Source organism: Camelus dromedarius, chromosome 31 (assembly GCF_036321535.1).
Source record: "Camelus dromedarius isolate mCamDro1 chromosome 31, mCamDro1.pat, whole genome shotgun sequence".
NCBI classification, from domain to species: Eukaryota; Metazoa; Chordata; class Mammalia; order Artiodactyla; family Camelidae; genus Camelus; species Camelus dromedarius.
This window is the reverse complement of record NC_087466.1, coordinates 1,649,138-1,674,541: the sequence shown is the minus strand read 5'-3', so window position 1 is coordinate 1,674,541 and position 25,404 is coordinate 1,649,138. Positions and strand designations below refer to the sequence as shown.

Sequence of the window (25,404 nt, the reverse complement as noted above, 5' to 3'; positions counted from 1 at the left end):
TAAAATGAAAATATGGAAACTGGGGATCTCCAGCCGCCCGCCCGCGGTGACACCGGGACGATTTCCACTCCAAGTAGTGGGGATGCACCTCGGCCAGGGGCCCATCGACGGGGTTCCGGGGGACAAATACCCAGGTTGAGGTTACGGGCAGGGACGCTGGGCAGCGTCTCATCCCTTGTCCCCTGGGCGGTGGGAGCAGCGCAGCCCAGCGGCATCCCTTCGGCCGGGCCAGGCCCGCGCTTCCCGGCGGCGCGTCGCCCCAGCAAAGTTCCCCCGCCCGGGACCCCTCTGGCCAAAGGAAAGTTTCTGTGGCTGCGCAGCCCTGGCTCGAGATGCCCGGTCGAGCCGGGCGGACACGACTTCGGCCAGGCAGAGGCTGGAGGGGTGCGCGGAGCGGGGCGCACAACCGGTCGGACAGGACCCGAGGCCGCGCACAAAGGGACCCGCCCCCGCCAGTCTTGGGTCCGCGCACCGCGACGCGGGCAAGGTGGGGGTGGGGCAGGGCCAGGCAGGACCCTGGGACCCGACCCCAGCCCAGACCTCGCCTCCAGCCCCTGCCTGGCCTGCAGTCCCGATCCCGGGCGGGATCCCGACCCCGGTCCCCAGCCCGAGCCTACCTGGAGCGCGGCGTGGGCGGCTCCGCAGCGCGGCTCCCGCCCCAGACGGGCGTCCCCGAGTCCCTCGGCTCACAGCGTCCCCAGGTGGGCGCCGGTGGCCGTCCGGGGACCTCGCTCGCGCGGGTGCGGGGCCCTCACCCTCCGCATCCCCAGCCCTCCCTCCGCCCCTCGCGCGGCCCGTGCGCAAAGCGGGCCTGCCGGCACCACGACCCTCGCCCCGCCCCATCGCTACCAGTGTTCCCATTGGTCGGAAGACCCGGCAACCGGCGCCGATTGGACGGGTGCGAGGAGACGCCGGCTTGCCATTGGGCCCTCGGAGTGTCCGTCTCGGCTGAAGACGGCCCCTCGTGGAGTGGCGGAGGCCCCGGCACCTGCCGGGACCGCTGCGGCGGCGGCGGCCAGGGAGGGCCACCCTCCACGGGCCGCCTTCGAGGACATCCCCGGACTGTCCGGCCCGGGCGGGGAGGGATCAGGCCGCGTTCCCTCCATCACCACCCCCAGTTCGTAGGTATCCTCCAGAGACTGCTGTTGGCCGCGCCCTCCCGTCGACATCAATGCTATTTCCCACAATACGGAGTGTTCTGCTGCTCTCCCATTTTACAGACGGGAAACCGAGGCCCAGAGAGGTTCTCGCTTGCTCTAGGTCACCGGGACTCGAACCCAGTCCATCTGACTCCCCAGCCTGGGAGCCCTTCTACCCTCATCGCCCCAGGGTTTCCCCAGTGGAGGCCCACGTGGGTGGGGGTCAGCAGTGTTTCCAGGAGTAGAAAGAGACCCCTCCATGACCAACGGCTTTCCTCCCCCATCAGGCCTGAATCTGCAGACCCTCTGCAGGGCCCAGGGGACTGGCCTTCATAGGGCTCATGGCATGGCCACAGATCTGGGCCTGGGGGGGGGTTGTGCATTCATTGTCCCCCCCCATTCATGGGGTTCCCTTCCTCCACCCTACCTGTGGGGGTGTGGGATCACTGTGAGGCTCAGCCACCCAAGTTGAATTCAGCACAATTTGCATTTTCCTGCTGGGTGGAGAGTAGCCACTTGGTCCCTGTGATGATACAGGGCACACCCATAACCACAAATGGGACCAGAAACCTAGGCCAGCTCCACTAAACTTTGAGGGGGGTGAGGCCACCAGTGGGGCTGCTGCCCATTGGGGTTTGTTTCGGGGTCCCTGACTAGGGACCCTGGCTCATGCCCGGTTCTCAGCCTTTCCTGGCCCTGCCTGACCAGGAGATGATCCTTGGCTCATCGTTTTCCCCAGAACCATACCACCCACATTAGTGCTAACAGAGGGGACCAGATATGCATGTTTTATCCACCCATGTCAGGAGTCCAGTATGTTCACCCAGTAGTTGCTTGGTCAGAACAAAGAAAAGGAAATGATTTTCAGCCAGAACTCACCACTGGTACCACCTGTGCCCTGGCATATGTGGCAAATCAACCCCAGCAGTCGTTCAGTGCCAGGCAGCCACAGCTAACTGACTGGAATTGGCACTGGAGGTGTCAGTAGCACTGGAAGTGACAGCCATTTGGCACCCTGGCACAGAGATGTTGCTCAAAGCTCTGGGTGGGTGGAATGAAGGGTCGCTCTCTAGGTCTTGTCTTGCGGAAACTGCACCATAGGGGACCTTCTGGCCCAGCTGCCATGTGGACTGGGGTGGGGGTTCTCTTTTCTATATTTAGAAGAAGACTTAATTAGCCCAGTGGTCCCTGTGGATCTTTCCAAGGGCCCTGGTCCTCCTGAACCCCTCCTCTCACAATGACCTTATGGTCCAGCATCACCCCTTCCCCACACACTTGCTGATGGTGGCAAGAGGGGCTGCATATACCTCTGCTGAGAGAGCAAAGGGGGTAGAGAATTGTGCACCCGAATCGGCCCAGCTGAGGACTGCCTCCCTCCCCCTTGTTCTCAACCCACCTCTCCTGACAGGGCCCCAGACACCTGTCTACCCGTTAAGCTGGATTACCAGGTGCATTCGGAGGATCAGGGTGGGCAACGCCAGTTCCAAGAGGACTCAGGGCCTCTGTCTGGCAGTGGATCCACCATGACTCAGGTTGCAAATGGGGGTTGAAAGAGTCAGATTGCAGGGGAGATGGCCTCTATCACTAGTCCACTGCTGCAGGGACCAGTAGCCCGGTCTCCTCCCTCTCTCGCACCTCTTCCACCTGGCTCCTGGCCAACTCTGTAGGGTCTGAAGCATGTAAGTAAAGACACAGGGAGAAAAAGGTTTCACCTGGATGTCAGAAAGAACTTTCCAACAGTTGCAGATGCTCAGAAATCAAAAGGGTGACTGCACAAGGTAATGAGCTCTCCATCTAAGGATGTATGTAATTAGAGGTGGTGTGGCAGTGAACCCCATGCAGCCCTGAGACCCCACCCCGCCCCATCTCAGTAACCTATAGCAGAGTGGGATTTACACCTCCATCCAAGCCATGTGTGACTGCACCCCCCCCACCCCCATGCAGGCAATGGAAAAGACTGCTCTCAAGGGCTTGGCTAATCTGTGTTCCACCTCTCTAAGGCATGTGGCCCAGTGGTTTGGGGCAGACCACTCTGCAGCTGCTGCCCCATACCACAGGATGTGGTCACTCACCTCTAGCCCCAGGTCCTGCTTATCCAACACTACCACCTCTTGGTTGGACTGCATGGTCCAGCCGCCCAGAGGGAAATCACTGGCACCCACCCTGCACGACTCTGTTGCCAGGTAGCAAGAGGGAGGACTGTGTGTCTTGCTGGGTCTGCTGCCTGTTGTCCTTGAGTCCTTGGGCATCGAGAGTCCCTGACTTCTGTGTCTGCAAAGGGCTTATGTTGAGTTCTGGGAGGAACACAGAGATGTGGCGAAAGAGTGGGGTGGGATGGGCCTTTGGGGGTGTCAAACAGATCTGAGTTTGGCTCTTGCCTGTGCTGACTACCAGCCAGGCCCTTGCTCTGTCAAAGCCCCAGTTTTCACAGGGTGTCAGTGCTCCAAGTCAGGATCAGGGCACCTACGTCCTCAACGCAGGGCTGTGGAGCTAATCTAGCCACTGCCACTTGCCACCTTTTTTTGACTTCAAGCAAGTGATACACCTAACTGTTCTGGGCCTCAGTGTTTGCATCTGTAAAATGAGACGAATGAGCTGTGTCCAGGAACACTGAGTTTAGAGCCCTTAGCACCTTGTTATTAACCTTAATGAAACTGTCATTCTTGTCATGGTCTACTGAGGGCCCACTTTGGAGCAAGCTCTGGGCCTCTGACTCTCCACTTTCCCTGCACTCAAGGCCCCAGATACAGCCCAGGGAATGCCTGCCCTGTTGCAAGGGCCCAGGTCAGTGCTCCTTCCCGGCTTCCTGCTCACTTGCAGCCCGGTGCAGATCTGGCCGGCAGCCCTCCATGCTGGGGGCCAGACCTGCAGAACAGCCTCGAGGAGGGTTAAAGGCTGTGGTGGCAGGTCCAGGGTCTGCCATGAGCGCGGCAGGGATGTCGGGGGTCAGGGCTGCAATGAAGAAGATGGCCAGTCCAGAAGCACCGACTGGGCGGACAGGGAGGGGCGAGCAGGGCCCCACCTGCAGGCGGGTCCAGACGTGAGTATCCCTGCAGAGCCTCCAGCAGGGCCCCGTGCAGCGCGGGTCTCTGGGCCGGCAGGTGACGTTTCTGCGAGGGCAGGGCCCGAGGCTGGCGTCCCTGTCGGCGGGGCAGGCTGAGAAGGCCGCTGGGGGTCACCCGGCGGAGTCAGCAGCTTGGCGCAGCCCCGGGGGCGGAGCGTAGGGAGGTGCAGCCCCGAGCGACGGCGCGAGCGGCCAAAAGAGTCCTGGCTCGCGGCGCCCAGCCCCGCCCCCCTCCGCGCGGCCCAATGGCGAGCGCTCAGACTGCGGGGGGCGGGGCATGGGCGGTGGCAGCAGCGCGCGGGCGCGGCACCCGGAAGTCGGCGGCGGCGGCGGCGGCGGAGGCGGTGAGTTCGCGGCGGGCGGCGGGCGGCGGGCGGCGGGCGGCGGACTGCGCTCTCGGCAGGCTGCGCTCTCGGCTGGCTCAGGGCTCGGCGCTTGGGGCGCGGACTCTGGAAGCGGGGCTCAGACTCAAGGCTCGGGGTGCGGACTCGGGGTGCGAACTCGGGGTGCGGGGCGCGGACTCCGGGCATGGGGCTCAGGCGCGGGGCTCGGACTTGGGAAGCGGATGCGTCTCCCGCCCTGCTTCAGTATCCCCTTCTCGAAGTGGGGAATACACGTCCAGCGGCCGGTCCGGCGAGACTAAGCCCACCCTAGCAGAGGAAGCGTTCCTCGCGTTCCTGAAAGGTGTTTCCAGTGTCCCCGATGGAGTGGGGCGCGGGCCCCCGCAGGCAGGGCCGATGTCCCTCGGAGGGCAGCCCTGCGAGCCCGGAGCTGCGCGGTCGCCGCAGGGCGAGGGTCGGTAGGCTATACGGGTAGGTCGGCTCTGGAGCCCTGAGTCACGCTGCTCCCTCCGTGCGCCCTGCTGCGGGCGACAGCTGATGTCTGTCCCAGGGTGCAGCAAGTGCCAGGTCATCTGTGCGCCTGGACACGGCCTTCCTGGGGTAGCTGAGGTGGTCAGACCTACTCCCAGGGCATCAGGAGAGGGGGCTGGGCAGGGCTGCACCCAAGCCAAAGCCTTGGAGCCGCTGGGCTTTAACACCCTTTCCCACCCCAGGAGCTCCCGCACTTACCTCTGGGCCACAGCTTTGGTGTGGGCCTTCTGCCCTTGGACCGGTCCCTGAACGTCAGGCTCCAGTCTGTCCTCCACCAGGGATGTCGCATGATCAGCCAGGCCTCCCTGCTGTCCTGCGGTGGACCTGCCTGCTGGTGTTTTGCTGCAGCTGTTTGCACTAGGCAGCCCTGCAGTGATGGCAGCTGTGAGGGGCGCCTGCAGCTGGTAGCTCTTGGGAAGTGCTCTCTGCCACTGGCTCTTTCATCCTCTGGGCAGACTTTTGTGGCAAGTGTTTGTTGGCCAGACATCGTTATCAGTGAAGAAGACTGTCTGTGGAGCAGATGGTGTTCCCAAGGTCACTTAGAGCCAGAGCTGGCCCTTTCTTCCGGATCCCCTCTGCCAGGAGCCCTTCTGCCTCAGATGACCTGTTGGGTGGGGTGGGGCTGCCAGAGAGGGTGGCTGTGTTGGCAGGTGGACACAGCAGAGCCTCTGTTCCCCTCTCCCCAGGTTCCCAGGGCTCCCAGTGGGTGGAGCATGTTGCTTTGGTACTCCCACCCTCTTGGACCCCTGACCATTGGCTTCAAAAGCATGCGTCCCTCAGTCCTGTGGCTTCGTGTTACTGGTGTGTCCACAGAACGCAAGCCCCTCAGACCAGGCTGCTGGCTGGCAGCTCTGGCCTGTTGCCCGGCCCCTGAGCTGTTACTGCTGCCTCACTCTTTGCGTCTGTATTTGTGCGCCATCACTGGATCATGTTTTACCCTGGATGTGATGACACACAGTGTCTTGTGGACTTACTCCTGGGCTGGTGGCTGCTCTCGAAGACACCTCCTGGTGCCTGCTCGCCTGCCCGTGGGTGCTGCTTCTGAGTGCACCTGGGGCGCAGGGCTGCTGGAAGTGGGGCCACACTTGTCACTGACGCTCCAGATGTGTGAGAGCTGGGTCTATGCTTTGGCAACGTGTCAGCCAGCGCATGAGGACAGTTTGCTGGTCTGGACCTCAGCGTTTGGTGAGGGGCTCTGTGAGAATGAGGTGGCCCCTAGACCACTGAGTTCCCCTTTCAGACTATCCATGCAGCTTTTTTACCTGTCAGCTTTCTTCTTAGGTTGCAGAAATAACGGATATACCCTTAAAAGTAAAAAGGCCGGTGCCTACCTCCTAGTGTCCACTGGTGCTCAGGGTGCCCCTGCTGGGCCTTCAGGACCACGCCAGCTATAAGTGCTTGCTTCCACCTGCCTTGAGGGGCTGTGGGGACGCCCCCTTCCTGCTCTGAACCACGTGAGCCGCAGGGGCCATCTGAGACACAGCCCCCCCCCCCCCCCCGTGGTGGAGGGAGGCGGGGAGGAAGCTGTGTTCCTGCCAGGAGGGGCTGAGGTGTGGGACCTCCGTGCGTCCAGAGCCCCTCACTTGTGTTCCCCTTTTGAACCCTGAAGGGACAGTGACACTGGTGTGAGGCTGAATTAGTGCCCCTAAAACATCTCCAAGAGCTCAGGAAGGAGTATCACTGTAGAGAGCCTGCTGTGGCGAAATGCCATTTACCCACCAAGCCAACCGACAAAGTGGGGATTGTTGCGTCCTCAGTCGTGGACGGGGAGGAGGGCGGAGCCTCAGGGTGGGCTGGCTACTCTCAAAGGGGCAGACACCAGGCGTCCTCTGCCAAGGCCCCGAACAGCCTAGCCGGCAAATGATAGCACGGGTGGGACGCGGGGTGGAGCGCCTGCCTGCTCCTCCGCCCAAGGCCAGACAGGAGTGGGGTGCAGTCTCCAGGGCTCAGTCACCCTCCGCCTGCCAGAGGAGCAGCCTGGAGGAGGCAATCGCCCCCGCCCCTGGGCTCCCACTCACTCACCTGTGTCGCTGCCCTCCCTGCTGCCTCTGACCAGCAGCGTGTCTCCTCCCTCGGTCCAGGTGCCCTGTTTGCCTTTTCAGCAAAGGAAGTACTCTGGGGGTGCAGGCCCCCACCTCATGGCCTGGTGCTCACCTGAGTGGGTGGGTCCTTGTGCAGATCTCATGTGCTCTGTCCTGTCATGAGGAACTTTGACCAGGGCTGGGCCTGTTCTTGACCAGTCTCCTGGGAACGGCTCTTCTCCCGGCCTCTCCTGCCTCACCTCCCTGGCGCAGAAGATCATCTCGAAGCCATGCGGGGAGAAGGGCAGGGTCTGTCCACTTTCTCCTCTCTTTTCTGGATGGACAGTTCGGTTTTCCCGATGTAAACCTTGCCTACTGGAAAGGCACATGTTTTAGGTGTCTGGTTTCATGGCTGGTGCAAGTACCTCCTGTGTGGGGGTGTGGACACCAGACCCCAGGCGTCTCCCTGCAGGTCCCCTTGTCCCCTGGACCAGGTGGCCCGCCCTGAGCTCTGTCCCCACACACAAGTCTTGCTCATTCCTCACCTCAGATAAGCACTGAGTGGTATGCTTTCTCCTGGATGGGGCCCTACGCTGTCCTGGCGTGTGGAGGGCAGACTGCACAGCCTGACAGGGGCAGCAGGGCCCTGCGCGTGCGATAACCCTACAGCACTCCCGTGCTTTGCTAAGGACGATCTGGAAGCACGCAGCCACCCGAAACTGCGCGAGCATGCTCTTGGATGACCTGAGAGTGGGAACCACCACAGAAGGGCCACTGGTCCCTGGAGCAGCCATTTGTGGTGGCAGGAGACGTGCACTTGAGCTGGGGCACAGAGGGGCCGGATGGAGCAAGTGGCCAGGCGGGCAGCAGCATGAGAGGCCGAGTGGGCCAGGAGGAGGGGAGGGCAGGCCCGTCAAGTGTACTCAGGAGGGGTGGCTCTGGGTGGGCAGCTGGCAGATCAGTGTGTGGTGCCCGTTAGCCCTCTGGCGGGGCGGGGGTGGAGGGCATCCCCCTAGCATTGCTGGGCTGGGGGCACCCTGGGAGAAGGAGGGTGCGGGATGGTGGGATATGAAGCTGAGAAGAGGAAGGGCCGGGGGCAGTGGGCCTGGCTCGAATAGGGGGCGAGGGACTGGAGAGAAAGGCAGTTCCTGATGGTCCCTCCCCAGGGGCTGGCTTTCCTCTGGTCCTTCCCTCCCAATGACCGCACCTTCGTCGAGGCCACAGCCGGGGCTCTGCAGCCACACCTCTGGCGGCAGGCTGCCCAGAGACCTTGGTGGCCTTCTTTCCCATCACAGAGCCTTTCTTGCCACCGCCTTCTGGAAGGCTGGTCTGCCACCCGCCAGAGTCAGCTAGGATGGGGGGTCCTGCAGCTGAGTGGGGGCTCTGCATCTGGTCTGTGAGCAGCAGTGGCCAGAGCTGCCCCCGGCCAGTGGCCTCACCCAGCGGCCAGGCATGCAGCCTGGGTTGGGGGTTGGGGGTGTGGCAGGTCTAGGCTGACCCGGTGGCCTCCTTCTCTGACAGCCCAGAGTGGCGTGTTCCCAGTGGGGCAGCCTTCTGTCCTGATGGGGCTCTGGGGGAGTGGGGTCTCAGCAGGGGTGGGCTGGCAGGACTTCTCCCACTGACCTCGGCAGCCTGGTTGCCACGGACAGCACTGGTCAGCCTTGCCCAGAGCATTCTTGTGTCTGGGAGAGACCAGTCCCCTGGAAGTGGGGGACCTGTGCCTCCTGTGCTGGACAGGAGTGGGACAGCTGGGCCTGCAACACCCAGCCTGCACCCTGTCTCCCTGCATTGCACTCTGGAGGGTTCTGCTGACCTGTCTCATCTCCTGTGTCTCATCTGCTCTTAAATCCTCTGCTGAGTGTTAGTTCGTGCTTACTGTGCTTTCTGTTTCTAAAGGTTCTTTCGGGTGCTAGGTGGAAGTCCTGGTTCTCTTTATCATGGCCCTTCCCTGCAGATCTTCCCGGGTTCCTTGTTCCTGCACTCAGAGTATGGCTGGGTTATGGGATGCTTGGGGACTCGTGCAGGTTCTTGTTTGCGGTGCTTTGTTTCATTTTGTGGCCCTTTCTGACTGTCCGACTCTTCGCCCTTGAATTTAATTGTGAGACTTCTCAGAAGTCCGGGATGAAGGTGAAAACTCTGGTTTGCCCAGCATCCAGGGGCACTGCCAGTGCGGGAGCCCTTCAAATGGAGCCCCCGGGTCCCCGGTGTGGCCCTGGCTCCGCTCTTGGGGTTCTCAGGGACCACCCCCAACTTCTGCACAAGAAGTCACACACAGGCATCAGGGCCGTGTGCTGAACGTACCCCATCGTGCTCCCCGGGCGTCTGTCTGTCCCCTGCCGTCCCTGCGCAGCCTCTTTGCTGCCTGTGTCCCGGCTGCAGTGCCAGCTCTGCACTGGAGCGGTGGCCCAAGCTCGCCCTCCTGCCCCCTGGTCCAGGTGGGTGGGATCCTCAGCGGTAGGAAAAGGCCCCCAGATGTGGGGCCTGTGTGGGGAGGGGGCGCCAAGTCCCCACTGCACAGTCCCCTCCTGCCCCCAGCGCCCCTGGGCCATGGGGGATGGAAGGCAGGTGCTGCGGTGGCCCCAGGCGAGGTGGACGTAGTGCCACCCTGCCTGGAGGTGCTGGGGCCCTGGCCAGGGGTCTGGAGCTGGTGCTGTGCCAAGGGAAGGACCAGGCCGTGCGGCTGTCTGGCCCCTGTGTGAGGGGGTCTCCCTGGCTGCACTCCTGGTGCTTGTGTCACTGCTGCCACCCCTCCAGCACCCGCGTGCCACCTCACACGTGTGTCCAGGGCCGGCAAGGTCACCGGCTTCGGGGGAAGGTCTGGCCAGTGCTGACAGGTGTGTTGACGCAGATGGGTGAGCTTGGGGTGTGCAGCATGTGGTGTCCCTCATCCAGTGAGGGTCCAGGCGTTGCGAGGCGGTTCTGTTCAGGCAAGGGAGCCTCGTGGGCTTGGGAGGCAGTTCCACTTAATCAGCTCATGTTTCTTTGTCCTGCAGACCTTGTGACCCTGTGTGAGCCGCGCCACCCCTTGGGGACCCATGTGCATCATCTTCTTTAAGTTCGATCCTCGGCCCGTTTCCAAAAATGCCTACAGGTAACTGCCTTGCCCTGCACCCACTTCCTGCTGTCCTTGGTCCCCTGTGGGCACTGCATGCGGGAGGGTGAGCTGCTGCCACCCGCAGGTGGGCCCAGCGCCGCCCTCTCCGACAGTGGTCACTCAGTGTGGGCACTGGAGGAAATTCCTCCCGGGGGCAGGGACCCTGCATCGATGTGCAAAGATGCTAACTAAGACTCAGCCCCTAAAGCTGGCTGTGTGTGCAGGACAGGAGTGAAGTGGGTCCAGGCACAGCCTATGCCTCTTGCTAGGTGCCAGGTGCCTGTGGACTGGGAGAAGTCTGGGCAGTAAGGGCCGTGTTGGGGGTAGGGGGTCAGAGAAGCTGGAGGACCAGCTGGAGGAGGCGGGAGGCCGACGCCAGGGAGGGGTGAGGTGTGGTCTTGTTCCCCTCCCCGCCATGACCCTGGGCTCTGGACGGCACCCCTCCCTCGCCTGGGCATCCCAGTGGGAATCCCTTGGCATTTATCCACGTGGAGGGCCGCCATGTGCCCCTCATCCAAAGTGCATCACAGTGCAGCTGCCTGGGAAGTTCTCGTCATTTCCACATCTGGACCAGAGATGATATGAACCATTTCAGCCAGCTCCTTGGATTTGAGCCACCACACAGAGCCACGGACACTGCTGCCTGACATCGTGGCTGAAATAAGTCATTCCAGGCTGGGGGCAGGGAAAGAAGAGTGCCTGACGTCCCTTCCTGCAGGGCAGCAGGCAGCAGGGCCAGGCTGGGGGCTGGGAGATGACCCTGAACAGCCCCTGGACAGAGTGAGCTGTGTGGGTCAGGGTCCATCCCATGGACAGAACCTCAGCATAGTGACTCGAGCAGGGAAATCTGATGGACAGAGTTACTAACTATTGTGGGATCCGAGTGCCCAGGGCGGAGACCGTCCTCCCCCTGGGCTGAGATCCACCCCTAGCTGGGTGGCACGGCCATGGCGCACGGGGTGACCAGGAGCTCTCTGGGCTGCCTGAAGTCCTCCCACTCGATGCTGGCAGACGTCTGGGGCGAGTGGTGCTGCTTCCTGCTGGTGCTGGGGCAGCCATGTGTGTCACCTGCCCCTCAGGTCTCTGGCTGAGACTCAGCGCTTCTCCCAGATGTGATCCAAGCCACGGTAAATGTGCACCTCTGGGCGACATCTAAAGTTCCGCAGGGTTTTCCTGTCGGTGTGGGACGGTGAGGGGGGCTTCCGGCTCCAGGGGTGCCAGCCGTGCGGGGCTGGGGCTGCCTTGTGAGGGATAGCACAGCAGCCTGTGCAGAGAGGCCATTGAGCTGAACCCAGCCCGTCTGAGACTGAGGAGGGCCCGTCGGCACCTGGAGGGAAGGGCCCAGGGCAAGGCCATCAGCACAGGGCCCAGAGGCCACTCAGCAGCTCCGAGTGTCCGCTCGTCCTGACCCCAGAGCCTGGGCTGCCTCCACTCTCGGCTGTATTAGTGCGCAAGCACCTGTTCATGCCTCGCTTTCAGTCCTTTTGATTAAGTGCCTGGAAGTGGAAAGCCCTGAATCGAGTGGCACTCCTGTGTTTGACTTTCTGAGGAACCGCCAAGTTGATTTCCTTGTGCGCCTTCTGACGGCCGTGCCACAGGCTCCGCGCGATGTCAGTCAGTCCGTGTCAGGACCCGTGACAGGACAGAGCCGTGGTGACTTGCCGTCCCCAGGACTGCCCTGGGCTGATGTGCTGCCCGCCTGTAGTGCTGGGGCCTTGGCTGGCGCTGGACCCGGGAGTGGGAGCGAGAGCCTCGAAGCAGAACCGTCTCGCCCACTGGCAGTTCGGCTGAACAGCGGCTCTGGACAGGAGCAGCCCAGCCCTCGGGCTCCTGGACAAACAGACATCTGACTCCTCGTTCTACAGGGCATCTGGAGTCAGCGGACAGAGGCTCTGTTCTTTCGCTTTTATCTTTTCCCTAATTTGTCCTCTCTGGAGTCTTCTCAAGAATCCGAACCAGAAGTGATGGCACCAGCCTGGTTTGGGCATGGCCTCCTGGCCTCCCACCCGGCTGACACGGATGTGAGACAAGCAGCCAGAGGAGGGACACTGGGTACCTAACGGGGGACCTGGGACCTGAGCACAAGACCTGACCCACCCTCACTGGAGGGCCTGGCCCCCTCGGCACAGTCTTCCCACTCACTCGGGGATGTGGCATCTCCTTCTGCTAACCGCTGTCCAGCCAGCTTCCACCAGGACGGGACTGGGCTGTGTCTCAGAAGGGACAGAACCAATGTGGCTGGGGTCAAGGGTCAGGGCCTGGCAGCCCCTTCCCTCAGGAAGCCTCCCTCGACCTGGGGCTGGGGCCCAGGTCAGAGCTTGGCAGTTGGAGCTACAGAGCATCCTTCTGTGAACAGCCAGGCTCATATTGGGCAGCGACCCCCACTCTGGGTGTGTACCCTGAGCCCCAGCACAGCCCTTAAGCTGGCTGTGTGGAGGGATAGAGTGGCCACAGGCTGAACAGGTGTCCTGGGGTTGGTGAGGGTTTGGGCAGCCCCTGGCCAGGGTGGCATGGGCAGTGTGCATGGGGACACCCTGGGCACACGGTAGAAACGCTCCCACAGCCCTGGCGGTGGTGCCAGTGCTGGTTTCCCTTCAGTTCTGTGAACGTCTTTGTTAATTCACATTTTACCAAGAGCAGATGTTCGTGAAGTCAGTGAGTCAACACAGACATTACTTCTGACCTTTGAAGATCTGATCACTGACTTGACAGACCTGGTTTCAGATGCAGTGTGGCCGCGGGGGGGCATGGGGGGCCCCCCCGCCATCCAAGCCCTCCCACGTTGCTGCAGACGCACAGCATCCTGGTTAGGGGAGAGGAACTGCGGCTCCCCGCTGTCACCCAGGCCTCAGCCCTGCTCTCTTCCTCAGGCTCATCCTGGCCGCCAACAGGGACGAATTCTACCACAGGCCGTCCAAGGCCGCGGACTTCTGGGGGAGCAACCACGAGGTCCTCAGCGGTGAGTCTGCCGGGTGGAGGTGGCCCGGAGCGGCTCTAGCCATACGGCTCTTCCCAGCGCACATGCGGGAGGAGGAGGTGGAGACAGCTGGGTCTCACGGACCGGACTCCCAGCCGGCATCCAGGGCGGCATTGGGGTGAGCGCCCGGAGCTGTGCGCCCAGCACTGTCCACGTGGCTTTCCATGCCTGGATCTGCACAGAAGCGGCTGGGAAGTGAGGGTTTATTTGGACCCACCTCCCACTGTGGTGGGACTCCGGGGAGGTGTGAGGCCAGGCTGATCACTGAGAAACATCATGGTTTTGCCTGCAAGAGCCTGGGCGTGTGTCTGTCTGAAAATGTTTCTGTTGTGCACAAGTGCCCCGGGCTCCAGGGAGAGTGGCCTGAGATGGGGGAGCAGAGGCCCGGCCAGTGTGTCCCGGGGGCTGGTGAGGAGCCCATGGGGACAGAGTGGAGGTGGGGCACCTCTGGCCCACTGTGCTGCAGCCTTCCCGGGACCTTTGGACTGGGAGTAGTGTCTGTCTCAGTGTGGGCAGGGTCAATCCAGAGGGTATGCGGACAGGTCATCTGTAAGACAGGCACCAGGCCAGTGCAAGGGGGAGGCCTGGGGGTTCTCTGCCTGCTGAGCTCCTACGAAGGCCTCCTGGGGGCTGCAGTTGGGCAGTGGTGCCACGAGAGAGGAGGACAGGGATGGTGAGACCGAGACGGGGGTCTGGCAGGTGGCGGGGAAAGCTGTGAGCAGGGCCCCCGGGGTGGTGAGAGCAGGAGGGAAAAGAGGCCGGGTCTCCACTGTCTCAGCCTTGTCAGGAGACCCGGGACATGTGCAGACAGGAGTGCGGGGTGGAGGGGTGGGCCCTGCTGCATGAGCTCTGGGGCTCAGGGGCCAGGGCTCAGGTAGGTGGGGTCCTCAGTGGAGCCATGGGGATGGAGGAGCAGGCCTGTGGGGCTGTGGGAGCAGGGCACAGGGGAGCTTGTGAGCACGACCAGGACCACCCTGGCCACCCTGGGCTAGGAGGGAACAAAGCAGCTGTGGGGATGGGCAGATCTTGTATGTCACTGCTGGAGGGCACAAATTGGGGGCTGATCCCTTGGAAGGGGAGCAGGAGGCAGCTCTGGGGGGACTTTTGTAGATGAAATTATGGAGGCTCAGATGAAGAGTCAGCCTGCCTGGGTCCCTCTGCTGTCCTGGCCCCTCAGGCCCCCGCTGCCCTGCCCGGGAGATCCCAGGTGCACCCTCTCCCAGTGTCGGTGTTGCCCAGTCATGCACAGAATCACAGCCATGCATCAGTGTTGTGGAGCTTGGTAGACATGGAGAGGATGTGTGGGTTGTTTCTCCAAATGCTTTTCTGGCTCCTGCTGTTTCTTCTCAGCCTCTCCCCGCTCTGCCCCAGTTACACACGTGTCAGTTTATTTGAAGTCGTCCCACGCTTCAGTGATGCTCAGTTCATTTTTATAAACCCTTCTTTCTCTCTGCTTCTTTTTAGATAGCTTCTATCACCATATTCTCAAGTCCTCAGGTCTTTTCTTCTTCAGTGTCTAACTGGCTTCTAATCCTGGTCTGCATATTTTTTAACTCACACATTGTAGTTTTTATCTCCAGAAATTCAGCTTTTCTGTCTTTCTCATCTGGATCCTGGTCCTTGGCCAGATGTGGACGCTTCACTCATGGTTTGTTGGAGGCTTCGTGCCCTGGATATGAGTCCTTGGTGGGTAACGTGTCACCACCCACTTTGTTAATGACACCCTTCGGTAAGCGAGTGTTTTGTCTTAATGGAGTGCAGTTTATCTTCTCTTTTTATGGTTTGTTCTTCTCATGTCTTATCCAAAAAGTCTTTGCCTGTTGCAAGGTCAAAAGGTGTTTTCCTCTATGTGCTTCTCGAAGCCCTCTGATTTGGGGTTTTATGTTTTGGTCTGTGATTCATCTCACATTAAATTTTGCCTGTGGGGGGAGGCAGGGGTTGAGAGTCATGCCCATCTGTTCACCATTCTGTCATCACTGGTGGGTGTTCTGTGGCCGTTGTGTTGCTGTGGCCAACCAGCTAAAACTCAGTGGAACACATGTGTGTGGATCTATTGTGGACTCTTGTGTCCCACTGATGTGTCTTGGTTTCCATGGCTTCTGAGCAAGTGTGGAAAGCAGGTGGTGGAGCCCTGTGGCTCTCTCCGTCGCTGGGAGACCTATGGCCTTCCTGAGCTTCAGAGCCAGCCTGTGAACATGGTTACACACAGGCCTGCTGGTCTTCACTGGGATTATGTCCACTCTCTTGGTCTTTTGGGGAGAAGTGTCACCCTGACCACATCAAGTCTCCCTTCCTTTATTTAGACCTGTCTGATCCAGTTAGATTGTTCCTCAGCACACATGTCTTTCCTATAGCGTTTTCCTAAAAGTTTTAAAAGTCATTCAGTGCTGTTGTAGATGACTGTTTAAATTCTCATCTTCCAGTTCTTGCTGATGTTAACTTATTAGCTCTAGAGGATTTTTTTTTGAGATTCCTTTTGGATTTTCTTCATACACGATTCTGTCGCGTAAAAATAGGGACAGTTTCACTTCTTCCTGATCTTTGGTTGTTTTCTTCTACTATTATGACTTACTACTGTTATAAAAATAGTATTTTAGTTACAGCCATTTTTACTCTGGTCTTCCAGTAAAATGACCCTCTAGTCTCAGGAGACTCCCCCATGGCCCCTCTGCAGGGGCCCTTGGCTGTGGAGGGTTGTAGCCGGCAGGCTCCTAATGAAGGGCCCACCACCCAGGCACTGGGATGTGTTGTGCAGGGGCCCAGGGCCCACCACGCAATGGCTACTGGGGCTCCCATGGGCCTCAGATGTCATCGTCGGGCGAGGGTCTCTCCCACGTACCCCTGTGGAGTTCCAGCCCCCATTCCACAGCCAGGGCTGCTGGGCTGAGCCTGCGTGTCCCCAGGATGTGGGCAACAGGGTGGGACTGGAGGTAACACTGTCCTGTGCTCAGGGCTCGACATGGAGGAGGGCAAGGAAGGCGGCACATGGCTGGGCATCAGCATGCGGGGGAAGCTGGCAGCTCTCACCAACTACCTGCAGCCCCGGCTGGACCGGGACGCCCGGGGCCGAGGTACATGGGGCTGGGTGGGCGGGAGGGTGGCGGGGAAGAGGGCATGGTTCCAGGGCCCTGGCTGGCCACACTGGGAGCCACCCTCGGCCTCGTCATGTGACTCCCATCGTTGGACGCGGCGTCACTCCTGACTATTGTGTCATTGTCCCCCACCTGTCCAGTGGACACTGTCCCCACTGAAGACCTGTCCTCTGTGCTGGACTTCCACATGGGGGCATAACATGGGGGAAAACTGTCAAAGCCCAACAAAAACTGAGTTCCTGGTGCCCACCTCCCTAGCTGCCGGGTCAGTGTGGCGGGGTGGCCGGCCTTGGGGAACTGTCGGTCTCCCCGGGAGAGGGGCTCACCCCTGCTGCCCTGGACATGGGTGTCTGTCTCCTGCCATAGGTGAGCTTGTGGCCCAGTTTCTGACCACCGATATGGACTGTCTGACCTACCTGAAGAAGGTCTCGGCGGAGGGCCACCTGTACAACGGCTTCAACCTCATAGCAGCCGACCTGAGGTGGGTCCACCAGGCGCTGCTCGGGCCTGGGTCGCAGCTCAGCAGGCAGCGGGGAGCCATGGCATCTGTGGCAGACCCTCCAGGGATGCCGCTCCTGGTGGGCTGGGTGAGCGTCCCCGGTCCAGCCCCTCCCAGACGCACTGGCGGGGGGAACTTGGGCAGCAGAGCTGAGGCGGGGGCTGCCCCCCCCCACACCCTGTGACTGCACGAGGGCTGTTGGCTTCTGCCATGAGAGCCAGAGCAGGACTGTGTTGGGCCGTCTCCCCAAGTCTCCTCCCCGAGTCTGTGGCTGGGGTCCCTAGTCTCTGGTGGACAGAGGTGTCCCAGCTAGAGAACCTGGCCCACATGGTATTCGGTGCTGCTGAGTGCTGGGTCCCACAGTGGTGTCCCCAGGGGGTCCATCTGAGTGGGTGCCAGGCTCACAGCAGGTTCTGGGAGGGCTCGGCTCCCAGGACCCTTCTGGAGATGCCAGGGAACACAGAGCTGCCCAAGCCACCCTCTGTTGCCAGCAGACTTGGGGGTGGGGCAGACAGGCGAGCGGGGCAGGAGAGGGTGGAGGGTCCTGTTGTTAGGGCTGGAGGAGCGGGCCCCACATGGGAGCATGGGTCCTGGAGCCTCAGGGGCACCTGTGCTGGGGGAGAGGTTCAGGAGTCAGGTTGCTGGGACCCTGCGGGGGCCAGGGCCATGTAGGGATGCCGCAGTCGGGGTGTTGCCAGGCCCATGCAGGGCATACAGAGAGGTGCGGCAGGCCATGGATGCTCAGCAGCCCCCAGGCCCACCCATCGGCCGCGCCTCTGCCTGCAGACTCTGCGCCTCCACTCGGGCACCCTGTGTGCCTGGCGCTCTTAAGTTCAGACAGGCAGGCGACAGGCAAGGCTCCTGCTGGTGGCCACCAGGCTGGGAGGGACACCTGCTGGCAGGACTCGCATCACAGGTTCCGGGCACTGGCTGGCTGTCTTTGCGCCGTGGCCTGACTTCTCAGGGCACATTTGCCTCTGCAGCTCCAGGGCCTGGGCCCTGGCCACTCACAGCTGTGCCCTCCATGGCGGCCTCCGACCCAGGGCTGGCTAAGGGGGCCCACCTCCTGCTGCAGATACAAGCCCCCAGGCGAGGTGACTGCCAGTGCCTGGGAGGTTGGCGGGAGTCACTCAGGGCCCTCGTCTCCTGGGGGGCACCCCAGGGCCTGCACCCAGGGTTGCTGGTCAGATGCTGGTGGGTGGTGGCGGGCGATGGGCACAGGGTACGTCTGCACACAGGTAGGGGCTGCTGTGGACGGTCCCCGCGCACACGGCCTGACTGGTCAGGGGCGGGAGGGGCAGTGCTATGGCCAGGAAGGGTGTGGCGAGGCCCTGGCAGGGTGTCTACCCCTCTGATACCCAAGGGGGGCTCCTGGACTGGAAAGAGTCCATCTTTAGCTTACAGGAAAGGCATTCCAATTTGCAGTGGAGAGATTTACTGTGATGTTTAGGAACTGAAACACTTTCAGCTCTGGAGCACTTTAAACTGATTTAAGTGCACACTTAGCGTGTGAAGGTCTGAAAACATCTCCAGCTCTGTGTTCAGAAGCCTCAGTCACCCCGGGGCACCCATCCCATCCATGGGCGCTCAGCAGTGAGCATGGGGGTGGGGGCTGCAGCCTCGCGAGGAGACGTGGGCATTCGTGGGGACAGTTGTCACCATAGGCAGCCTCGAGTGCCCATACCTGGGGGCGTTCAGCAAGGCAGGACAGTCTGTTAGACCACTCCCAGGCCAGTGGTCCCTGCGGTCACCCAGGAGTTGGGAGCCAGGGATACGATGACCCTGCCTGTGAGGCCCTGTCCCTACTGCGTGGCTTCCAGCCTCATGCTGCCACCAGCAGTGGCGCCGGGGCCTGGGCTGTGGAGGTCGTGGGGTGGCGACAGGGCAGGACACCCTGAGGCTCCCGGCTGACCCTTTCTCCCCTCTGGTCTGCAGCACAGAGAAGGGAGATGTTGTTTGTTACTATGGAAACCGGGGGGATCCCAAGCCTGTCGTCCTGGCACCAGGTGAGCCTGCAGGGTGGGTAGCACCGGGTGGGGACACCGGCACTGCTCAGGGACTAGGTGCTGCTGAATTTCTCCCCTGGGACGTGCCAGATGGCCTGTAGCGACCGAGGCTCACTGGATCCATGTCAGGCTGCCCTTTCCCAGCACCCAACCCACAGCTGCCTGGGGAGAACTGGAGACTAGAAGGCTGAGGATGCAGAGGACCCCCCACCCAATTCTGTGTGCTGGCCAGTGGCCCTTGTGGAAGTATCTGGAAACCACCTCCATGATGCCCTCAGTCGTGACTGGAGATACTAGTTTTCTGCCAAGTCACTGGAAGAAATTCTTTTCAATTACATCCTAGTGTTTCGTCCCTGAGCCTGCCCCTCCTGGTCCATGTCTCCTTTTTTTTTTTTTTTTTCAGTAACAGCTCTATTGAGGTATATATATATTTAAAACATGCCACCCAGTTCACCCATTTAAGTGTGCCCTTCAGTAGTTTTTAGTTTATTCACAAAGTGGTGCAACTATCACCAAAATCTAATACCAGAACGTTTTTATCACCTTAAGAGGAACCTGCATCCACTGACCCTGGCGGTTATTCCCCGTCTCCCTGCCTCCGGCGCCTGGAAACCAGTGATCCACTTTCTGTCTCTGGATTTGCCCGTTCTGCACATTTTATAGAAATAGTCTCAGATACTACGTTGCCTTTTTCATCTGGCTTCTTTCGCTTTGCGTCTTGCTTTCAAGGTTCACCCGTGTGGTAGCACGTATTATGGCTTCATTTCTTTTTTGTTTTTAATTTTTTTAAATTCTTTTTTGGGGGGGTAATTAGGTTTATTTATATATTTTTTTAACAGAGGTACTGCGGACTGAAGCCAGGACCTCGTGCATGCCAAGCATGCGCTCTACCGCAGAGCTTTACCCCCACCTCCATTCCTTTTTATGGCTGAGAAATATTCCACCATGTGGATGTCCTGCCTTTTCTTTATCCATCATCTGTTGATGGACACTAGGGTTGTTTCCACCTTTTGGCTGTTGTGGAAAATGCTGCCATAAACATTTGTTACAAGTTTTCATGTGGAAACATGTTTTCATCTCCCTTGTGCACATACCCAGGGGTGGAGTTGCTGGATCCTAAGGTCACTGTTTAACCTTTTGAGGAATTGCCAGACTGTTTTCCAAGGCAGCTGTGCTGTTTTATCTCCCTACCAGCAACTTACGAGATTCCAATTTCTCCACATCTTTGCCAGTACTTGTCATCATCTGACTTTCTGATTACAGCCATCCTAGGGAGTATGAAGTGGTGTCTCATGGTGGTTTTGATTTGCATTTTCCTGCAGGTTAGTGACGTTGAGCAGCTTTTCATGTGCTTATTGGTCAGTTGTATATCTCGTTTGGAGAAATGTCTATTTAAGTCCTTTGTCTATTTTTAAATTAGGTCATTTGTCCTTTTATTATTGAGTTGTAGGAATTGATTTAACTATCCTAAATATAAGTCTCTTATCAGATACCTGATTTGTAAATATTTTCTCTCATGCTATGGGTTTATTCACTTTCTTGTTGGTCTCTTTTGAACCACATCATTTTACAATTCAGTGAAGTCTAATTTATGTATTTTTTCTTTTGTTGCTCGTGCTTTTGGCATCACATCTAAGAAACATTGCCTAATCTAATGCAGCTTTTCCTGTTTTCTTCTAAGAGTTTCATGGTTTTAGCTCTTATGCTCAGGTCTTTGGCACATTTTTGAACAGACTGTCCTGTGTGGTGTGAGGTAGGGGTCCTGCTCTATTCCTTGCTTGTGGCTACCAGGTGCCTGCTAGATACAGTGTGGTGATGTGCGTGCTGATGGTGTAGCTGTGGGGCCCCTGCAGAGCCAAGTGACTGGAGTCAGGTCACACGTGGCCAGTTTCCTCCCCTGCAGTCTGGCAGCAGCAGAGGGTGGCGGCTTCCGTCCTTGGTGCGTCTTTCAGGCTGGATGACTCCGGTTTGCTGACCCTGCTGCCCACATGGCCCCTGAGAAGCCCCTCTTCTCCAGGGGCGTCTGCTCTGCCTGACATATCATGCCTTCTGTTGACCTGCTGAGACCCTCCAGCTCCCCCAGCCAGGGTCCAGCCAGCGGGCAGAGGTGGGCATGGGGTGTCTCAGTGTTGGTGGGCTCCCTGACAGCCAGCTGATGCGGGCAGGCGCCCTTTTGGCCTCAGGCTGCTGATGCTTCCAACCTCGACCTTCTCAGGTGGACCCACATCTGGCAGCTTTCCTTGCTGAGAGATGGAGTGGGGAGGGGTGTCCTTCTTGGGTGCCCCTTCCTTCACCCGGCCAGATTTCGGGTTCTTTATTCTCATCACCTCTCCCTTGAGGCCCTGTGGCGTCTCCTATAGACATTGGGCACCATGAGTTCTCAGGATGCTTGTAGAGAAGGTGCCAGAGGGTGGGGCCGCCTGGCCTCAGTGCCCCTCAGCCAGCGCTGCGGGGCCTGTGCACTGGCCGAGCTGACCCCTCCTCACAGGGACCTACGGGCTGAGCAATGCGCTGCTGGAGACGCCCTGGAGGAAGCTGTGTTTTGGGAAGCGGCTCTTCCTGGAAGCTGTGGAGCGGAGCCAGGCGCTGCCTAAGGAAGCCCTCGTGGCCCAGCTCCTGGATGTGCTCAACAATGAGGAGGCGTGAGTGGGTGTGCCCCCCACCAGCTGGCTCTGAGAGCTGGCTCTGTCCTTCCCCAGCTCGGAGCCCACAGGTGCTCGTGTTCCCAGGTCCTGGGGAAGTTCCTGGCGGCCCTGGCACAGGGACTGGTTTGGCGATCGCTGTCCTGTGTCCTCGGCCCAGCAATGGGGTCCTAAGTAGAGGGCTGGATGGAGGCCTTAGGCCTTGCCTGGAAAGTGCACGGAGTACTTGTGTTCCCCCAGCCACCTTCCAGGGCGCCATGGGGCTGATGGACAGTGGCGGGTAGGTGGGGGCGGCCAGCGGCGACCCCTCCGATGCCCTTCCAGGCAGCTGCCGGACCCGGCCATCGAGGATCAGGGCAGGGAGTACGTGCAGCCCATCCTCAGCAAGTACGCGGCTGTGTGCGTGCGTGGCCTGGACTACGGCACCAGGTGTGATAGGTGGGCCCAGGGCATCTCGACCATCCCCTGAAGAACCACCTTCCCCAGCTCCCCTGCAGCCTCCCCTGTCTACAAGCAGCTGCCATTTCAGCCCTGGGGCCGTGGGACGAGCAGACTCACAGTTAATGGTCACGTGCAGAATGCACACCCGCTCCCAGGGCGCTGGAGGTTGGGCAGAAGGCTCCTGGCCCTCCCCCAGCCCCTACAGAGCCCAAGAGGCCAGGATAGCATTGGCATGCTGGTGTCAGCAAATCCCTGTGGCCCAGGGATCCCACTGCCGGATCTTCCCCTCTTGCCCTACATGACTGTGACTGCAGGGAGGCCTGTGTGACCAGGATCTCAGCCTGGGGACGTTACCTCACCCCAGGAGAGGGGCGGCACTGGTCTCCCCTGCAGGATGAGGATGCTGGGAGGGAGAGGTCGTCATCTGCACGGGGGTGTTGTCTGCTGTCCTGGCAAGGTCCCACCTGCCTCTCCCTCCCAGGCAGTCGAGGAGTGCTGTGCGTGGCTCCTCTGAGGGCAGCCCCGTGCTGTTCTGAGGTGGCTGGGATGCACAGAGGGGGAGTGGCCCGGCCACCTGGCCTGGAGGAGATGGTGGCCTCCTTGCATGGCCACGTCTGCTTGGGCTTGGCTGTCCCAGGCTCCTGGGTGCCAGCCTTGTGCTGGGCTGGGGACCTGCAGCAACTGTGACATTCAGGCCTGGCCCTTGGTGCCAACATTGCCGAGGACTCAGGCAGGGTCCTCGGCTGTGACAAGTGCTAGCCGATGCCAGGGTGATGTCATAGCTGTGCCTGGTCTCTGGGTTCAGTGGGCTGAGTGTAAGCGGGAGCAGCCCTTCTGTTCCTGTGGGTGGGAGTGATTGGGCTTTCCCTCCAGGCGACCTGGCTGAGGGCGAGGGCTTCGGGCAGGGGGTGGACGTGGGCAGCCCTCCATCCTCCAGGAAATGAGAGCTTCACGTCCTCTGTGTGTGGGAGGGGGTGGGGGATGGCAGGCAGGGCCAGCATGATGTGTGTGGCCTTTCCTGATGGCTTTCAGGGCCAGCCAGGGAGCTCCATGCCCCACAGGCTCAGGGCCCAGACACCCTAGAGGGGCCCATCCAGTCCCCGAGGCTGAGGCCACTGCTCACTTGTGACCCACCTTGAGCTAGGCCAATGCTCAGCAAGACCCCAGGGGTGGTGGGTTTGCCCCTTCTGCCTGGGATTTGACTCCATCTGGGGCTCTGAGCGGCGTGCTGAGCGCCATGCTGAGCGCCATGGGCTGAATGTAGGCCATGCTCTCTTCCAGAACCAACACCGTCATCCTCGTGGATGCTGACGGGCACGTGACTTTCACAGAGCGCAGCATGCTGGGCACGGACCCCTCCCGCTGGGAGACCAGCACCCATGAGTTCAGGCTGAAGAGCTAAGCTGCCCCCAGGTGTGGCCAGGGACTACTGGAAGGCCCTGCCATGTGTACTGTCTGCGACTCAGCCAGCTTCCCTCAAGGGCCAGCGCCCTCCGACTGATGTGAAGTATCTCTGTCCCCGTGTCTAGCTCTGGTCCACCCTTCTGCCCATGGGGGTGAGAGTCCCATGGGCAGGTCTGGGGCAGGCCCAGGTGTGCTGTGCTTCCCCCTGGCCTGTACACAGAAGTGCACGCACAGGCACACCTACAGGTACACGGGGACACACGCACACACTCCTGGATGTACACACCCACGTGGGCCACAGCGCAGAGGTGTGTGCTCACCCACATGTGCTTCTGGCCAGTAAGTCTTGCTATGATCAAAAGAGTAAGGGTGGACTTCTGTTTCAAAGTGGCCTCTCGTCTCTGGGGCGTAGCCCAGTTCCTGACAGCCAGACCTGCTCCTGGAGAGGAGACAGGCCACATCTGGAATGAGGAAGAAGGAAAACAGTCTCCACAGCAGAAGCACAGCTCGGTTGGTGGGTCCAGAGGCTCTGCGTGTGCTGGGGGTCCTGTGCGTGCTGGGTTAGTTTGCCTGCCTGTCAGGCTTGCTGGTTCTGGGCAGGCCACCTCAGTGAGGGGACACAGCTGCCCCAGCTGTTTCCTTCTCCTGGGGACTCAAACGTCATCGCAATCTGTGCATGAGTGTGAGGCACCGATAATAAAGCTCCGAGGCCACGGTGACGGGACGATCAGGCTGCTGTGCAAGGGCTCGGGGGCTGCTCTCCTGGCCTGCGGGAACTCCCAGGGTGCAGACCCTGGTGCAAGGCTCTTTCCACTCCTCATTTTGCTCACGGCTCCTGTGTACCACGATGGAAGCCCGAGGGTCTGTCAGCCTGTCCCTCTTCTGTCTTTGGGCAGAGACCAGGGTGCACGGGATATGGTAGGTGGTGGTTACAGGGCCTCCTGAGCTGGGCCAAGGAGCCGGGACTTCATCTGGGTGCAGGTGGAAACCCGGGGCCCCCGAGGGAGCAGTGTGGTCAAGCCTGCACTCGGTGGAGCCCCGAGGCCAGGGGATGGCAGGAAGGGCTGGAAGTCAAGATAAGAGGGCAAACCACTTGCCCCCTGGTTTAGGGCAGACGCTCTGGCATTCCTGTTCCCAGCTGGGGTGGAGCATTTAGGGGTCCTGGGTCTCTCCCCTCCTCCCGTCCAACGCCCTCCTTGGGCTACTTTGAACTGAGAAGAAAAGTGCTTGCGCACAGCCAGGCTTGACAGGGGCTCTTGGTGTGCTTCAGCCGAGGCCCCTGGGCCCCCACAGGTCCAGCTGAGCCACGACAAGCCAGGCTTCCAGCTCCAGCACCGCCAACTCCCTGTATCTGCCTCAGCAGACCACTCCTGTCACAGACCAGGTCCCCACACCAGCACCCACCCTGGCCAGGCATGTCTGCCCTCGGGGGGCACCCCTGGGATGGGTGCACCTGAAGAGCCTTCCAGATGTTTGCCTCTGCCCCAGGGCCTGGCCTGCCCAGGGAGAGCTTCTCCATACTTGTCATGGGCCTCTCTGCCCCCGCCCATCCCCCAGGTTGGGCCCCACGAAGAAGGGGCAGCCCAGGATGTAGTTCTGTTGCTGTGGGTTGAGTTGTGCCCCTCTCCAAAAGATACGTTGTATCCCAGCCCCCAGTACTTCAAAATGTGACCTCATTAGGGTCTCTCCATAGGTAATCAGGATAAAATAGGATCATTACAGTGGATCCTAATCCAATACGACTGGTGTCCTTATAAAGAAGAAAATTTGGACACAGGGACAGACAGGCATGCAGGTGGACTTCGTGAAGACTGGAGCTGGGGAACCACCTGGCTGGCAGAGAACCCAGGGAACATCCTTCCAGGACCCTGTGTTACCCTGACCTCAGATGTCCAGCCTCCAGACTGTGAGAATAAATTCCCTTGTTTAAGCCCCTCAGTTGTGGTACTTTGTTAGGGCAGCCCGAGCAAAATAAAAAAAAAAATTGTGGCCTCTGTACACACTAGGAAACTCAGGCTGAGGAAGACACCTCAGTGTACCTCAGTCCCCAGGCAGGCAGGGAGGCAGAGCCCTGAAGCCAGGAGGGAACAGGATGAGGACAAGGCAGACCTCGGAGTCCTCCCATGCTGGGTTCACCCTGCTGCCTGGACCCC

The 25,404-nt window shown here is 60.2% G+C and overlaps 2 protein-coding genes across 9 annotated transcripts in view; one reads left to right on the top strand and one right to left on the bottom strand.

Annotated features, from left to right (window-relative positions):
* The window catches only part of ARVCF (ARVCF delta catenin family member), a 34,231-nt gene extending 33,444 nt beyond the window's left edge, over positions 1-787 (bottom strand). For 4 of the 6 annotated variants that reach the window (XM_031443238.2, XM_031443237.2, XM_031443240.2 and 1 more), the window contains exon 1: positions 618-787. The gene's annotated coding sequence lies outside the window, so the exon portion shown is untranslated. The remainder of the gene's footprint in view (positions 1-617) is intronic. The other 2 variants (XM_031443239.2, XM_031443247.2) reach the window with 1 other exon arrangement.
* A 3,720-nt stretch (positions 788-4,507) lies between these two features.
* On the top strand, positions 4,508-25,189 carry TANGO2 (transport and golgi organization 2 homolog). Of its 3 annotated transcripts, none has more exons than XM_031443260.2 (9): positions 4,508-4,547; positions 10,090-10,187; positions 13,061-13,149; positions 16,119-16,238; positions 16,626-16,740; positions 18,694-18,764; positions 21,253-21,406; positions 21,731-21,835; positions 23,129-25,189. In XM_031443260.2, the coding sequence occupies exons 2-9, from the start codon at positions 10,132-10,134 to the stop codon at positions 23,247-23,249; spliced, it is 831 nt and encodes a 276-aa protein (XP_031299120.1). In that variant the 5' UTR covers positions 4,508-4,547; positions 10,090-10,131; the 3' UTR covers positions 23,250-25,189. The 3 variants fall into 3 exon arrangements, with proteins under 3 accessions (XP_031299120.1, XP_064337033.1, XP_031299119.1); XM_031443259.2 differs by lacking the exon at positions 4,508-4,547 and adding an exon at positions 4,579-4,683; XM_064480963.1 differs by lacking the exon at positions 21,731-21,835.
* The last annotated feature ends 215 nt before the right edge of the window (positions 25,190-25,404 follow it).